Source organism: Physeter macrocephalus, chromosome 9 (genome assembly GCF_002837175.3).
Source record: "Physeter macrocephalus isolate SW-GA chromosome 9, ASM283717v5, whole genome shotgun sequence".
Classification (NCBI taxonomy): domain Eukaryota; kingdom Metazoa; phylum Chordata; class Mammalia; order Artiodactyla; family Physeteridae; genus Physeter; species Physeter macrocephalus.
The window spans coordinates 21,451,394-21,470,160 of NC_041222.1; the positions used below are offsets into that span (position 1 = coordinate 21,451,394).

The window sequence follows — 18,767 nt, forward strand, 5'->3', positions numbered from 1 at the left end:
TTGTTTAAATCTATGGTTTCAATATCTACATCCTTGAATTTTTTTGACGCCTTTGTTGATTTTTTTTTCTCTTTGTATCCACAGATTCAATATCATTAACTTCTGAATATTCTTTATGAATCTTTCTTAGGGATCTTTCATTGAATTCTTCATATCCCCAAATTTAGCATAAGTATCCTCCAAGTCCTTTTAACATCTTTCTTATATTTTTAATGAAGGTTTTCTGAGCCCATTTTTGTGTTCTTCTTTCCCCCATTTAAAAAATTATTTCATTAATTCTTTGAATCCCCCTTTTCATATATTCAGTTTCAGACTACTAAAATTGTTCCATCAAATACTCTTTTGAATTATCATCCAAGGCCTACTTGCCCTTCTTGGCATCTTTCTTTGCTCCTTCTTAGCATCTTTCTTTGACTCAGCAGATTCTGTGTCAGTCTCTTTCTTGGCATCTTTCTTTTCTTTCTTGGCAGCATCTTTTGACTCACTATCTGCCTCACTGGGCTGCTTTTCATTTTTCTTATCTTTTTTACTCTCCTTCTTCTTTGAATCTTTCTTGTCCTTTGATTCATCTCCTTTCTCACCAGGTTTCTTTGAATCCTTGTTCCCTTTCTTATCCTTCTTTCCATCTTTCTTTTCACCTTCTGGTTCTGTAATGGACTCCTTGCTCTTCTTTGAACCTTGCTTATCTTTTTTGGAATCTTTCTTTGCATCTCCTTTTTCACCTTCTGATTCTGTACCAGACTCCCTGCCCTTCTTTGAACCTTTCTTATCTTTTTTGGAATCTTTCTTTGCATCTCCTTTTTCACCTTCTGTTTCTGTATCAGACTCCTTGCCCTTCTTTGACCCTTTCTTATTTTCTTTAGAGTCTTTCTTTGCATCTCCTTTTTCACCTTCTGATTCTGTAATGGACTCCTTGCCCTTCTTTGAACCTTTCTTATCTTTTTTTGAATCTTTCTTTGCATCTCCCTTTTCACCTTCTGTTTCTGTATCAGACTCCTTGCCCTTCTTTAACCCTTTCTTATTTTCTTTAGAGTCTTTCCTTTCATCTCCTTTTTCACCTTCTGATTCTGTAGCTGAGTCTTTGTCCTTCTTTGAACCTTTCTTGTATTTTTTAGAACCTTTTTTTGCACCTGCTTTTTCATCTTCAGATTCTGTAACTGACTCCTTGCCCTTCTTTGAACCTTTTTTCTCTATTTTGGCATCTTTCTTTGCATCTGCTTTCTCTTCTTTAGCTCCTGGTTCTTTCTTTGAACCTTTCCTAAGTTTTTCCTCTGAAACTGTGGACTCTGCTTCTGAATCTGATTTGTCCTTCTTGTCTTCCTTACTTTTCTTAATTATTGATGGAGATAAAGGTTTTGCTACATCTTTAGCATCCTCCCTGGAGTGTCGAGCTGGTTTCTGTGGAGGCTGCCTCCTAGCAGCTAAATAAACAGATGGTCTCTCAGAAATTCTCATTAAAGAACGGTGCATCCATAATGGTGGTTTATGAGCTCCCCTTAATTTGTCTTCATCATATCTCTGAAATATTGGTTAGAATAATAATGAACAACTTGTGTGTGAGTTACACAGCTTTTATTACCAGATACTGAATAAATTTAACTTCAACCATGAAAAGATTTTAGATTTTGATAAATAGTGGGTAAATGGTAGATTGCATAGTTTATTATGCTTTTTCAACTTTGTTCCTGTTTTGTACTAAAGGACAGCCATGACTCATTTATGGCCTAATTTTAATTTAGAGGATCTTCATAATTCCCTCAAGATTTTATGTTAAAATTCTCACAGAACTTCACTGACTAATGACAAATCAGAACCTCTCTTCACAATCATGAGAGATTTAGGTTTTGTTTTTGTGTTTTGTTTTTTTACTCTGTGTTCTTGAGATTTCTTGGAATGTCTTCCCCACCTTCCATTTCTGTGCTAACTCAGAAACTAATTATTCTCTAATATCTAAGAGTTTCATGTTCAGGCATATCCTGGTCTCTATTGTCACATTCAAACTCTCTGGAATTTAGAATGCTACCTGTGGTTAAAAGTAAAAGCCTAATACTCCTCTGCCTGACAAGATATAATTTGAGTATCAGATAGGAAACTGCAATAATGAAAGCTATAACATTCAGTGGACATTAGTTTGAGCAGAATGGTACATTCTGTTTTCAACTCCTAATCAAATATTTTTAAAAACTTAATTGCAAAAATAGCAAATTTTGGAAAGAATGTTAATGGCTGAAAAAATAAATTTAATAAAGAAAGAAAGGAAAATTTTAAAAAGATGGGAAAACAGAAGAAACCTAGGTAACTGCTGATTAAATATATTCCCTAAAATAAACAAGAGTTGATGGTATGTTATTTTGTGAAAACTTTTCTTGGAACATTTTCATATTCCTTGATGATTCCAGAAACATTGGGAAATATTAATCTTTTAATATTCAAAATCTGGAATTCTATATTATAGGAAGTGAGAAAGCATTGAAACTTCCTTAGTGTATAATGTAACTCCATGATTCTCATGAGGGGGTTTCTCCAACTGGGGAATATTTTCTGAATGTTCATACTAACTGTAGCCTTAGGATCTCCAGATTTCTGTGCTTCTTGGATACACATTTTCTATAATGTGGGATTGCTGAGCAAATATTTAATATGAAATAAGGGAATAATTTTTATACACTGAAATGCAAATTAAATATATCTACTTTCTCCAAGTAGTAGAATTGAGTTACCTTTAACTGTGCTGTACAATATGACATTTAAAAGCCACATGTGGGGCTTCCCTGGTGGCGCAGTGGTGCGCGTCTGCCTGCCGATGCAGGGGAACCGGGTTCGCGCCCCGGTCTGGGAGGATCCCACATGCCGCGGAGCGGCTGGGCCCGTGAGCCATGGCCACTGGGCCTGCGCGTCCTGAGCCTGTGCTCCGCAACGAGAGAGGCCACAGCAGAGGGAGGCCCACATACCACAAAAAAAAAAAAAAAAAAAAAAAGCCACATGTGAACTGAATCAAATTGAATGTAAAATTCAATTGCTCATTTGCACTAGCCTCATTTCAAGTGTTCAGTAGCCATATTGGAATTGGAATTCAAAGATATAAAATACTTCCATCATCACAGAAATCCCATTGGTCAATGATGATCTGTAACATATATAGCTGTACATGATTTCACAAGATTATTACCAGTAAAATTAGGTGATCTTTTCAATACTCACAGGAACTGTTTTGTCTTGTAGTTGGGAAGGTTTTGATCTCCTTCTTGTTCCTGGCCGTGGTGGTTTGGGAAATACCAGGGCAAAATGTTGCTGATTCCATGATTTTTTACTTAATTCACTGACTAAAATAAGAAAACATTAAGCATACACTTCAGAATAAATAGAATTTTATCAGATCTAAAATGGCTGTGAGTTTCTTTTGCCCATTCTTTCCCATTGCCCAAGTACTGTCAAGAGGTTAATAATTCGTAAATAAATTTGGTTTGGTTTAGAAAAAATAAAAAATAAAAAAATAAAATGGCAGTAAGTAATCATATGTAAATTAATAAATAAATGATTCAAATTATGGCTTCATGTATTTGGTAATGTTTGAAATTCTGTACTATTAATATGAGAAAATAAAATTTGATTTTTTAAAATTTTAACTAGTTTTGTAGTTAATTATATAGTCATTGTGAAACTAATATAGTCAGTAATGTAAATGGAAAAAAACAGTTTTACTGTTTCCTTTTAATCTTTCTATCTCTTCCAATCTAGATTTTTGCTTTATACTCTTTTGGTTAGAATACAATTCTACTGAGAACAGAAATTATGGTAGCTAGCTCCCAAAGTACTTAGCACAGTTCCTATTTATAATATTCAGTAAATATATGACTGAATATAAAGGCTAACACTTAAGATCCCCTTAGTTAGTAACCATATTCTAAGCTACAAGAGTAAATGTCATACACACAAGAACTGCATTGTCATCGGTGGCATACTAATGAAGAAAATCGATAAATAAAGAGTACCTACAGAATTGTGATTGTGAGGGTCGAGTTACGTGGAAACTATAATATAAATGGTTAAAAATATTTAGGTTACCAATAAGACCTGTGAGAGAGATATCCTCATCTATTTAAGTATGTACAAAAATGCTGTATATAAGAGAAAATAGACTTGTCCTGTGAGTCTCCTAAAGATAGAATCAGGATCAATGAGAAAATATGCAGAATGAAAGATATATTTAAGTTTAATATATGAGATAAAATTGATTACTTGATATAAGAAGTCCTTCACCATCAGACTGACTGGCCTTGTCAAGTAATGAATTTTTTTGCCAATTATATGTCTGATATAGACTATCAGCAATGTAGCAAAAGACATTCCTGACACAGGTCAGAAGTTATTTATCCATTTTTTTACACTGCCGTTCAACTGTAAGATTATCTAACTGTTTGAGTTCTAACCTGTAAATATGTCCACCTTTATGGTGCTGAACATATTCACTTAATCTTCTGTGGATATTAAGACAAAATATCTTTAGAAGGTATTCACTGAGCCCATGAGAAAGGTGCTTAGGAAAATTAAAAGCTGATTTTTAATAATACTCCATGACAGCTGTTGTTTATCACTTATCCCTAAAATTAATCATACCTGTTTAAAAAAATTGAACTTTCTTACCTGGGATGTAATTATCATATGTCCCAAAGTTTATTTTTTGGCTATTAAAATAAGAGGGGAAAGTTTTAATTAATTTATACAAAATCACTCTATTTAATGATCATTACTATACATACACTTGCCATGACCAACTAGAGAAATATTTTACATTCTTAGATCTCTATTATTATGTAAGATTACTTCATCCTAGAAAAATAGAAATGAGCAAATATGTGTTTTTAACACAAACTTCAGCATAACTAAAACAAGATGGATAAAAACATTAAAAAAAATCACCAAAATGCATATCTGAAATATGGACATTTATGGGCTTTTTAATGTGACACCATGATTGAATTTTTCCCCACTTTATGCTCCAAATTCTCTTAAAATTGAACTATAACACATTATAAGAATTATAAGACATCATCTTAAAAACACTATGCCTAGGTGAGATCAGATCCTCAAAATAATCTCAGAATTTAACAAAATCCAAATCACTCAATGGCAAGCATGTCTGTCTGTGAATGTGTGTGTGTGTGTGTGTGTTTGTCAGTGTATATCACAAGCATTGATATGGGTTTTGACTTTTTTTCTTCTCTAGGAAAATATAAGAAATAAAACTATGTTGCAAAGTAGTTTCTATTTATAAATTTCCATTTGTCTTAGTACTACATGAGCATGTTTATTCTCACAAAGGGGAGTTTTATATCTAATTCTTATTTATTCGTAATGGAGGCACATATTAAGATCTGTTAAAGAAATATTATTATATATCATCCCATTATATTACAGAAATAATGTCATTGTTGATCATGAGTGAGTTTGGGGCTTACACACACACGCATACACACACACATAAAAACACACATGCTCATACAGTGTTTTCCTTATTTTAACGTTACATAAATATTAAGAATAAAGTGCAGTACAAAAATATCTTGATACCTTCATTAAAATTTTTGTTCCCAGTAAAAAACTTGGCACATTTTTGCCACTCTACAAAAATTTGGATGAATTAATTGAATAAAATTCAGGATGTGTTGACTAATAAGTTACCTGGTCTAGTGATTTCTTAACTGAGGGCATGCATTAAAATTACTCACCCTACTATATCTCTAGGTTTAAACTTAGCCAATCTACATTTTTACACTGCTGAAGAAATTTTGATTTTCAACTATGGTTATGAACTTCTCTTTTCTAAATGCTCTGAAAGAGGAACTATGTCATGAAACAATATTATTAAATTTGAGATTTAAAAAGTGGTACATAGGCATGGTCCATTAATTTATGTGTAATCTCTGAGGAATAGTCTTTGATCATAAAGCAATTGAATTAAAAATCAATAACAAAATTACAGTTGACCCTTGAACAGCAAGGGTTTGAACTTCATGGGTCCACTTATATGTGGATATTTTTCAATAATACTACCATACTACAAGATCTGTGGTTGGTTGAATCCCTGAATGTAATACCACAGATTTGGAGGGCCAACTATTAAGTTCTGTGTGGATTTTTGACTTTGGGGGGATTGGCTCCCCTAGAGCCCATGTTATTCATGGGTCAACAGTATATTGAAAGTACATAAACATTTGAAACATAAACATCTCCTTCTAAATAACCAGCAGTCAAACAATTCACAATGCACACTTATGAAAAAGAAGCAAATGGAGAATAATTTATAACAAAAATTGTGGAATACTGCAGACAGTACATAGACAGAACTTTATAGCTTTAATGCATTTTATTAGAAAAAAGTTTAAAATCAATGTTGTAAATTTCTGCTTTAAAATTAGGAAAATATCAAACTAAAGTCAAAGGGAGAAAATAATAAAGCTTAAGCAAGAAAAATCAGTGAAAGAGAAAACAAAATTAGAGCAAATATAACCCCACTTTTATCAGTGGAAAGATCACCCAGACAGAAAATCAATAAGGCAACATAGGCCTTAAGTGACACATTAGACCAGATGCACTTAATTGATATTTTTAGAGCATTCCATCCAAAAGCAGCAGAATACACATTCTTTTCAAATGCCTGTGGAACATTCTCCTGTATTGATCTCATGCTGGGCCCCAAAGTGAGCCTCAGTAAATTTAAGAAAATTGAAAACATATCAAGCATCTTTTCCAACCACAAGGCTATGAGATTAGAAGTCAACTACAAGAAAAAAAAAACTGTAAAAAACACAGATTTGTGGAGGCTAAACAATGTGGATTATTGAAGAAATGGAAGAGGAAATTTAAAAAAATACCTAGAGACAAATGACAATGACAGCATGATGACGCAAAACCTATGGGACACAGCAATAGAAGTTCTAAGAGGGAAGTTGATAGCAATACAATCTTACCTCAGGAAACAAGAAAAATCTCAAACAATCTAACCTTACACCTAAAGCAACTAGAGAAAGAAAAACAAACAAAACCCAAAATTAGTAGAAGGAAAGAAATCATAAAGATCAGAGCAGAAATAAATGAAATAGAGATGAAGAAGACAATAGAAAAGATCAATGAAACTAAAAACTGGTTCTTTGAGAAGATAAAATTGATAACCTTTAGTGAAACTCATTAAGAAAAAAAGGAAGAGGGGTCAAATCAATAAATTTAGAAATGAAAAATAGGAAGTTACAACTGACAGCACAGAAATACAAAGTATCATAAGAGATTACTACAGCCACTATATTCCAATAAAATGGAAGACCTAGAAGAAATGGACACATTCTTAGAAAGGTACAGTCTCCACAGACTAAACTAGGAATAAATAGAAAATATGAACAGACTGATCACAAGTATTGAAACTGAAATTGTGATTAAAAAACTCTCAACAAAGTGCAGGACCAGATGGCTTCACAGGCAAGTCTATCAAATATTTAGAGAAGAGCTAAAACTTATCCTCAACTCTTCCAAAAAACTGCAGAGGGAGGAGCACTCTCAAACTCATTCTATGAGGCCACCATCGCCCTGATACCAAAACCAGACAAAAATACCACCAAAAAAAAAAAAGAAAAGAAAAGAAAATTACAGGCCATACACTGATGAACATAGACGCAAAAATCCTCAGCAAAATACTAGCAAACAGAATCCAACAATGCATTAAAAGGATCATACACCACTACCAAGTGGGATTTATCCCAGGGATGCAAGGATTTTTCAGCATCCTCAAGTCAATCAGTGTGATACACTACATTAAAAAATTGAAGGATAAAAACCATATGATCTTCTCAATAGATGCAGAAAAAGCTTTTGACAAAATTCAACACCCATTTATGATAAAAACTCTCCAGAAAGTGGGCAATGAGGGAATACACCTCAATATAATAAAGGCTATATATTACAAACTTACAGCTAACATCATACTCAATGGTGAAAAGCTGAAAGCATCTACTCTAAGATCAGGAAAAGGACAAGGATGTCCACTCTTACCATTTTTACTCAACATAGATTTGGAAGTCCTAGCCACAGCAATCAGAGGAAAAAAAAGAAATAAAAGGAATCCAAATTGGAAAAGAAGTATAACTGTCTCTCTTTGCAGATGACATGATACTATACATAGAAACTCCTAAAGATGCTACCAGAAAACTACTAGAGCTCATCAATGAATTTGCTAAAGTTTCAGGATATAAAATTAATACACAGAAATCTGTTGCATATCTATACACTAACAATGAAGTATCAGAAAGAGAAATTAAAGAAACAATCCCATTTACTATAGCATCAAAAAGAATAAAATATCTAGGAATAAACCTACCTAAGGAGGCCAAAGACCTACACTCTGAAAACTATAAGCTGCTGCTGAAAGAAACTGAAGATGACACAAACAGATGGAAAGATGTTCCACGTTCTTGGACTGGAATAATCAATATTGTCAAAATAACTATATTGCTCAAGGCAATCTGCAGATTCATTGCAATCCCTATCAAATTACCAGTGGCATTTTTCAAAGAACTAGAACAAAAAAATTTTTAATTTGTATGGAGACACAAAAGACCTTGAATAGCCAAGTCAATCTTTTTTTTTTTTTTTTTTGGCCACACCACACGGCATGTGGGGTCTTAGTTCCCCCACCAGGGATCAAACTCGTACCCCCTGCATTGGAAGTGTGGATTCACTTCTTAACCACTGGACCACCAGGGAAGTCCCAAAATCAATCTTGAGAAAGAAAAACATAGCTGTAGGAATCAGGCTCCCTGACTTCAGACTATGCTACTAACCTATGGTAATCAAAACAATATAGTACTGGCACAAAAACAGAAATATGGATCAATGGAACAGGATAGAAAGCCCAGAAATAAACCCACGCACCTATGGTCAATTACTCCAGAGAAAAAGAACAAAGAAAACCCAAAGTCAGTAGAAGGAAAGAAATCATAAATATCAGAGCAGAAATAAATGGAATAGAGATGAAGAAGACAATAGAAAAGATCAATGAAACTAAAAACTGGTTCTTTGAGAAGATAAAATTGATAACCTTTAGTGAAACTCATTAAGAAAAAAAGGAAGAGGGGTCAAATCAATAAATTTAGAAATGAAAAATAGGAAGTTACAACTGACAGCACAGAAATACAAAGTATCATAAGAGATTACTACAGCCACTATATTCCAATAAAATGGAAGACCTAGAAGAAATGGACACATTCTTAGAAAGGTACAGTCTCCACAGACTAAACTAGGAATAAATAGAAAATATGAACAGACTGATCACAAGTATTGAAACTGAAATTGTGATTAAAAAACTCTCAACAAAGTGCAGGACCAGATGGCTTCACAGGCAAGTCTATCAAATATTTAGAGAAGAGCTAAAACTTATCCTCAACTCTTCCAAAAAACTGCAGAGGGAGGAGCACTCTCAAACTCATTCTATGAGGCCACCATCGCCCTGATACCAAAACCAGACAAAAATACCACCAAAAAAAAAAAAGAAAAGAAAAGAAAATTACAGGCCATACACTGATGAACATAGACGCAAAAATCCTCAGCAAAATACTAGCAAACAGAATCCAACAATGCATTAAAAGGATCATACACCACTACCAAGTGGGATTTATCCCAGGGATGCAAGGATTTTTCAGCATCCTCAAGTCAATCAGTGTGATACACTACATTAAAAAATTGAAGGATAAAAACCATATGATCTTCTCAATAGATGCAGAAAAAGCTTTTGACAAAATTCAACACCCATTTATGATAAAAACTCTCCAGAAAGTGGGCAATGAGGGAATACACCTCAATATAATAAAGGCTATATATTACAAACTTACAGCTAACATCATACTCAATGGTGAAAAGCTGAAAGCATCTACTCTAAGATCAGGAACAGGACAAGGATGTCCACTCTTACCATTTTTACTCAACATAGATTTGGAAGTCCTAGCCACAGCAATCAGAGGAAAAAAAAGAAATAAAAGGAATCCAAATTGGAAAAGAAGTAAAACTGTCTCTCTTTGCAGATGACATGATACTATACATAGAAACTCCTAAAGATGCTACCAGAAAACTACTAGAGCTCATCAATGAATTTGCTAAAGTTTCAGGATATAAAATTAATACACAGAAATCTGTTGCATATCTATACACTAACAATGAAGTATCAGAAAGAGAAATTAAAGAAACAATCCCATTTACTATAGCATCAAAAAGAATAAAATATCTAGGAATAAACCTACCTAAGGAGGCCAAAGACCTACACTCTGAAAACTATAAGCTGCTGCTGAAAGAAACTGAAGATGACACAAACAGATGGAAAGATGTTCCACGTTCTTGGACTGGAATAATCAATATTGTCAAAATAACTATATTGCTCAAGGCAATCTGCAGATTCATTGCAATCCCTATCAAATTACCAGTGGCATTTTTCAAAGAACTAGAACAAAAAAATTTTTAATTTGTATGGAGACACAAAAGACCTTGAATAGCCAAGTCAATCTTTTTTTTTTTTTTTTTTTGGCCACACCACACGGCATGTGGGGTCTTAGTTCCCCCACCAGGGATCAAACTCGTACCCCCTGCATTGGAAGTGTGGATTCACTTCTTAACCACTGGACCACCAGGGAAGTCCCAAAATCAATCTTGAGAAAGAAAAACATAGCTGTAGGAATCAGGCTCCCTGACTTCAGACTATGCTACTAACCTATGGTAATCAAAACAATATAGTACTGGCACAAAAACAGAAATATGGATCAATGGAACAGGATAGAAAGCCCAGAAATAAACCCACGCACCTATGGTCAATTACTCTATGACAAAGGAGGGCATGACTATACAGTGGAGAAAAGACAGTCTCTTCAATAAATGGTACTGGGATAACTAGACAGCTACATGTAAAAGAATGAAATTAAAACATTCTCTAACACCATACACAAGAGCAAACTCAAAATGGACTAAAAACCTAAACATAAGACTGGATACTATAAAACTCCTAGAGGAAAACATAGGCAAAAAAACCACTCTTTGACATAAATCATAGCAATATCTTTTTCAGTGCATCTCCTAGAGTAATGGAAATAAAAATAAAAAGAATCAAATGGGACCTAATTAAACTCAAAAGCTTTTGCACAATAAAGCAAACCATAAGCAAAAAGAAAAAACAACCCACAGAATGGGAGAAATATTTGCAAACCTTGTGACCAAGAAGGGATTAATCTCCAAAATTTACAAACAGCACATGCAGCTCAATATCAAAAAAAAAAAAAGAAACAACCCAATCAAAAAGTGGGCAGAAGACCTAAATAAACATTTATCTGAAGAAGACATACAGATGGCCAAGAGGGACATGAAAATATGCTCAACATCACTAATTAGTAGAGAAATGAAAATCAAAACTACAATGGGATATCACCTCACACCAGTCAGAATGGCCATCATCAAAAAGTCTACAAACAATAAATGCTGGATAGAGTGTGGAGAAAAGGGAACCCTCCTACCATGTTGGTGGGAATATAAATTGGTATAGCCACTATGGAGGACAGTATGGAGGTTCCTGAAAAAACTAAAAATAGAGCTACCATATGATCCAGCAGTCCCACTCCTGGGCATATATCTGGAGAAAATCATGGTTCAAAAGGATACATGCAGCCCAGTGTTCATTGCAGCACTGTTTATAATAGGCAAGACATGGAAGCAACCTAAATGTCTATTGACAGATGAATGGATAAAGAAGATGTGGTACACATATGCAGTGGAATATTACTCAGCCATTAAAAAGAATGAAATTATGCCATTTGCAGGAACATGCATGGACCTGGAGATTATCATACTAAGTGAAGTAAGTCAGACAGAAAAGGACAAATATCATATGATATCACTTATATGTGGAATCTAAAAAAAATGATAAAAATGAACTTATTTACAAAACAGAAACAGACACACAGACATAGTAAACAAACTTATGGTTACCAAAAAGGAAAGGTGCGGCATATGGATAAATTGGGAGTTTGGAATTGACATATACACACTGCTATATTTAAAAGTAGATAACCAAGAAGGACCTACTGTATAGCACAGGGAACCATGCTCAGTATTCTGTAATAACCTAAATGGGATAAGAATTTGAAAAAGAATAGATATATGTGTATGTATAACTGAATCACTTTGCTGTACACCTGAAATTAACACAATGTTGTAAATCAGCTATACTCCAATATAAAATAAAAATTAAAAGAAAACAAATTCGAGCAAATATAAAAATCCAAAATTTGTTTTTGAAAAGATTATTAAAATTTATTAACTTTTAGAAAAACTGATGAAGAAAAACAGAGAGAACACACAAATTACCAATATCTGGAGAGATGAAGGTTTTGTAATTATATAGATTTTAAAGGATAATGAGGAATATCAGTAACAATTTTATTATAATAAACTGAGCAACTCAAGTGAAATAGATGAGCTCCTTGTAAAACTCAGTTTATTTACCAATACTGACACAAGATGAAACAACAAAAATGTGAATAGCCCTATAATTATTAAATAAATTTAAGTCACTATCAAATCCTTCCCAGAAAAGAAGGCACAGGCCCATGGAGTTTTACTGATAAATCAAATTAAAAACTTAAGGGAATATGCTAACAACTCTACACAAGTTTTTCAGAAACAAGAGGAAGCGGGAAGATATTTAAACTCATTTTTGAGATCAATATAAATAACCCTGTCACCAAAATGTCTGAAGGACATACCAGAAATGTATATTATAGACTAATACCATGCATTAACATAGATGCAAAACTTCCTTAACAATTTATTAATTATTCTTGCTGAACAATATATAAAAAGGCTAACATATCATGATCATTGAGGTTTACTCCCTGCAATGTAAACTAGTTGGTTTAATATATATGAATTAATCATTGTAATCACTCCAAATAACATATAAGAAAATTCATCTGATTATCTCAAGATATGCAGAAGAAGTTTTGAAAAAGAGTAACATTCATTCATAATTAAAAACTCTGAGAAAACTAGGAATAGAAGGCATCTTCCTCAAATAGACAAAATGAGTCTTGACAATAGTTACTATTAAAATCAAATTAATTAATGGTGGAATATTGACTGTCTTTCCTCTATAAACTATAAACAAGGCCTGGATGCTCACTTCATTTAGCATTGTAATCCAGATGCTGTTTTGTTCCATAAGGCAATAAAAGCATTAAAATGGTAAGGAAGAAGTAAAATTGTACTTTATTCACAGAGGGCATTGTTTAGTAAGTAGAATATCCAATGACACCTAAAAAATAATTTAGAGATATTTATTGAACATAATAAGATCATATGATACAAGGTCTAATTATATCAACTAATTATATTTATATAACTATAAAAGTTGGGCATATAAATTTAAGAAAACAATATAATAGTATAATTTGTAATAACAAAAATTATTTTAAAATAATTTTATTGACATATATGTGAGACCTGTATAAGTGAACTAAAAAAAAACAAATTCCTCAGGGAAATTAAAGATGACAGGGAAAAAAAATATATACACACACACACACACACATATATCTGATTAGAAGTAAAAGAACCCTTAAACCCACTAGAATAGCTAAAGTTAAGGATTAATGACACCAGTCATCAGCTACAATATAGAGCATCTGACATGTTCAGCATCTGTGGTGGATGTACAAATGGTGCAACCACTTTGGAATACCACTTGATTTTTTTAAAAATTTTTTCTTTAAGTTTTCTTTTTTTGATGTGGACCATTTTTAAAGTCTTTATTGAATTTGTTACAACATTTCTTCTGTTTTATGCTTTGGTTTTTTGGCCGCAAGACACGTGGGATCTTAGCTCCCTGACCAGGGATCGAACCTGCACCCCCTGCATTGGAAGGCAAAGTTTTAACCACTGGACCACCAGGGAAGTCCCTTGATTTTTTAAAAATAAAGTTAAACATACACATGTTCTATGTATGGTTCAGCATTTCCACTAGTAGCTTACCCAAGAGAAATCTCCAATAAACTTGGGAAAAATGTTTATAGCAACTTTATTCATAATAACCCAAAACTAAAGTAACCCATAATAATCCAAAACTAAAGTGATCAACAGGAGAATGGATAAACTACATATGGTATATTCATGTAATGGAATACTACTCAGCCATGTAAAGGAATGTATTACTGATGTATGCAACATGGAAACATGGATGACTCCAAAAAAAAATATTATACTGAAAGAAAAAAATCCAGAAACCCAAAAGTATATATGTTATGATTTAATTTGTGTTAATTTCAAGAATAGGCAAGATTTTCTATGGTAACTTAGCAGCCATTTGTAGGGGAGAGGCAGAATGGACTGACTGGAAACTGGCAAAATGTAACTTAATGGTGTGGTTGAAAATTCTTGTTTCTTAAGGTTGGTTAGGTTAGAGTTAGTGACAATTCAATACATTTAGTTTTATTTTTACTTAGAAGAATTTATAGGACTCCTAAAATAGCAATGATCCAAATACCTTAGTTCTCCCTCTCTATATAAATTTACATTTGTAATAAGCAGTTAAATCAATGTAATCTTTTAGGACTAGAGATAATTTTTCCATTCTTTCCCCTAAGTCTAGTTCTGCTGGTGACAGCATCTCTCCCCTTGCCTCTCTGGGACAGTCAAGAAATTTTGTAGACCAGGATGCATTCAGATTCAATACTTGAAGTTTCTTATGAAAAAACCACGAACTCTCAGTGTATGTTTTATTGGTTTTTATTTGAAAACTATTTTTATGTGACTATAAATTTATTTCTATCCTTTTTAAAAAGTCCCTCAAAAGTGTGAAGATGGTCTAATTTAATTACTTACTCTAAAAAGAAGAAGAAACACAACAATTAAGTCAAACTGTTGTTATTTTATGATAAGCCTAGTTTTTGAATTAAGGTCTTGGAATATATACACACACAAATGCACACACACACACACACACACACACACACATATACACACAATAATACTTCATCTTAACTAAGATTAAATGGAACACAGAAGCCACAAATCTGCCTTCACTTCAGGTCCACACATCTAAACATTTCAAAATCAGTCTCATTGTCCGTCAGCTTTTTTATGTAAAGAAGATACACATTGTCAGCATTGTAGAATGTAATATGTTCATGACTTAGAAAGGGAAGCTAGCTTTAGGTTTTCCTGAATAAAAAGTTGAGATCCCAAAGTAGGAGACATGGGAGACATGGAGAGTTCATTTTTTAAGAGAAAAATCTGTTTCTATATTACCAATAGAAAAAGGTATTTTGTTAAAAGGGTAAACATTTAACCAACTTTGTGGGATTTTTTTTTTTTTTAGTCTGAAAACTTTAAGTACAAAATACACCCACCTTTACCTTTCTTTAACAGTGTCTCTGTTTGGATATGATTTAAAAATGTATAATAAGTTCAAAGGGTGAGGACTCTCAATAATGTAATATTGCCTCCAGTTTCATTTTGTTGATGTCTTTTTTTTTATTGAAGTATAGTTGATGTACAATATTATGTAAGTTACAGGTGTACAATATAGTAATTCACAATTTTAAAGGTCATGCTCCATTTATAGGTATTATAAAATATTGGCTATATTCCCTGTGTTGTACAATATATCCTTGTAGCTTAATTTATACATAATAGTTTGTACCTTTTCGTACCCTACCCCTTTATTGCCCCTCCCCACTTCCCTCTCTCCACAGGTAATCACAAGTTTGTTCTCTATATCTATGAGTCTGTTTCTTTTTTGTTATATTCACTAGTTTGTTTTATTTTTTAGATTCTTTATGTAAGTGATATCATACAGTGTTTATCTTTCTCTATGTGACTTATTTCACTTAACATAATACTCTTCAAGTCCATCTATGTTGTTGCAAATGGCACAATTTTATTCTTTTTTATGGCTGAGCAGTATTCTATTTCATATATATATATATATATATCCCAATATATCCTGACAATAGGCTCTGGATTTTGTGATTCTGTATCAGATGCACAGTAAATAAGGCCACAAAGGAGTTAGCAGAAAGTTTTCCAGGGGCGGACTGGGGGCTGAGTCATTGTTGTATTGCTAGAGGGGTCTCGATGTAAAGGCAAAGGTCAAGAGCCACATGGTTATTTTCTTGCTGAGGGATGGCTCTATGTGTAGTATCCTGAGATTTCCTGGCTTTTTCTAACATTTTCTAGAGCAGTGTTTCTCAACCTGAGTGTATTTTGAATCTCCTCCCCCAGGGGATATTTTGCAATGTCTGAGATATTTTTGATTGTCACAGTTGTGTGCATGTGTGTTTGTGCGCATGTGTGCACACATACTTGCTGGTACCGACATCTAGTACATAGGGAACCACAAATGCTACTAAACATCTTATAATGCACAGGACCCCCATTCCTCCCTGCCCCCCACCCAGTCCTCAACTCCAATAAAGAGTTATCCCCCCTAAAATGTCAATAGTGCCAAGGTCAGTAAATCCTGTTTTATATCAAGGTGAATTCCTAGGCCAAGATAGTAAGAGAGGACTTATTAATGCAGCACAAGGGAGAGAAAGATAAAATGTACAGTGGATATGAGATCTGGAAACTAATGCTGGAAGTTTTTAAAGTTCAGATTTTTAGATAACTATCTGATGCCAAATCTTTGGGCAAACCTCTTGCACTTCCCTCAGATGTCTTAGACCTATTCAGTGTTAATAATGGAAGGATTGAGTTGACTGACACAACCTGAATTGAAGACAAAGGCAAGAAGAGGTGAAACTCTTGAGTTGGGTTGTTGCGGTTTGAATGAATAAAGGTATTAAAGAAGATTAAGTGGGTTGGGGGGCGTACTGAGCTCAAAGAGGAGAATTTTCTTTATCAGGTACAAAGTTGGTAGTCATGGCACAGAAATGTAAGTCTAATATTAAGTTCCTATCATTGTTAGAAGAGTTCAGAGGAAAGACAAGCAGAAAATTATTTTCTGCATCTCAAATTCTCTGTTAAGAGAATGGGAAGTTGCCACTTGAGCCTAAGGAAATATGATAAATATGATAATTAAGGATTTTTATGTGGGCTTCATTGGCTAACAATGAGGCCATTTGATTATGAATTCAACCGCACTTTTATTCTACAATAGCACAAGAGTTTGGGGATTACAGTAGAGAACAACATAAAGAAATAGTCGTAAAACCAAAAATAGGTTTTTAACCGTTATGGTGAAGTTCTTTGAAAGCTATACAATCCTCATGATAGTAGTAATGAAATCAATATTTTATTGTGCTTAAACATTTTAAAGTAAGTACAATATGATGTTATTCTGTCATGGTGTATTCCCAAGCAGAGATTACTGTGTAATAGTGAGCAAGTCATTCAACATCTAAAATAATCAGGACAAATACAGTAAAACATTTTACTAAAGATTGTCCTTTAAAGTAGTGATTGTATTATAATGAGGTAGGCACAGGGAAGCCTGTTTTATTTTCAAGATTTGTGTTTTATCTTTTCTTTAACAGTAGTGTCCAAAGAAAACCCAGTTACACTTTCCTTAATATTTCAGAGTTACATGCCTTTGCCTTTGTTCCATGTCTTCACAGTAAAAATGTATACATAATTGAAAGGTTTTATTTTCCTACCTCACTTTAACACAAGATAAATTAAGAATAAGGACACTATTATCATCAAACTTCCCATGTCTGCATAGTCTGCTTTTCATTGCAAAGTACTTTTGCATACTCAATATTTCTCAAGGGGATACAATTAGTGCTTAGTTGTTCTTCTTTGTGTTGGGCTGCCCCACTTATTACCAAAGGTTTAACACCCTTGACCCATGCTCTCTAAAGTTCAGCAGCACTCCTTAGTCACTGTGACCAAAAAAAATGTTCTTATAAATTTCCAAATGGCCTCTAAGGAGATGATAGTTATCTGAATGTCAGTCATGAATTCTTTCATTCTATATGATCCAAAATACAATATGATAAAAAAATGAAGAATCATATAGAAAAAGAATTATCCATAGCCATGTATATATTTTACCCAAGTGAATGAATTAGTTAAGTCTTGGATCAGAACAACTTATTATATTGCTTGAGAACATAAGTGTCTGCTAAACACACACTCTCGTTTGTCGGTGTCATAATAATAATAATATAACAAACATCTCTTTACATTAAAGGGAATAAATGTAAAGTTAACTAGAGCATTTCAGTTATTTTAAAACATAAAATTTGACAAGAGGACTTACAGTCTTGGTACAGACATTTCCCCCACCTATGATTTGCCAGGACTTAAGCACTGTGAGTTCAAATTAGTGATGTTGAGAGGTGACATCATAAAGAGGCCAAGAGCACTGAGAGTTAAAGGGGAAAACAAGGAGAGCCACTATTACTTGTGTTTTATGTTCTCTAATATTCAGTCTAATATTGGTGTTTACTTTCATTCATTATTACTGACTAAATACAACTGGTAGTTTCAAAATAACCAATTGATTTTACATATTAATAAACAGATTGTTTCAATTTTTCATATAGTTTTAATTTACTGATGAAAAGGATGAATTTAAACATTTATCTATTAAGCTTGGTTGTAATCCTAACTTCCCTGACATTCATGTATCTTTTGTTAAATCATTTGCATAACTTTACATTGCCTTTTCCCATTGTAACCTTATGGGTTGCTCATAGATACACGGTTTTAAAGAAGGATAGGTGATTTTTAAAATTACCAAC

General features: G+C 33.3%; 1 protein-coding gene across 1 annotated transcript; it reads right to left on the reverse strand.

Moving 5' to 3' along the window:
• Positions 1-361: 361 nt before the first annotated feature.
• CYLC2 (cylicin 2) lies at positions 362-18,318 on the reverse strand. The gene is given in 5 exon segments (XM_007120071.2): positions 362-393; positions 396-1,518; positions 3,202-3,323; positions 4,645-4,685; positions 18,284-18,318. Coding segments are annotated over 5 exon segments (1,335 nt in total). The 5' UTR covers positions 18,301-18,318.
• Positions 18,319-18,767: the final 449 nt, after the last annotated feature.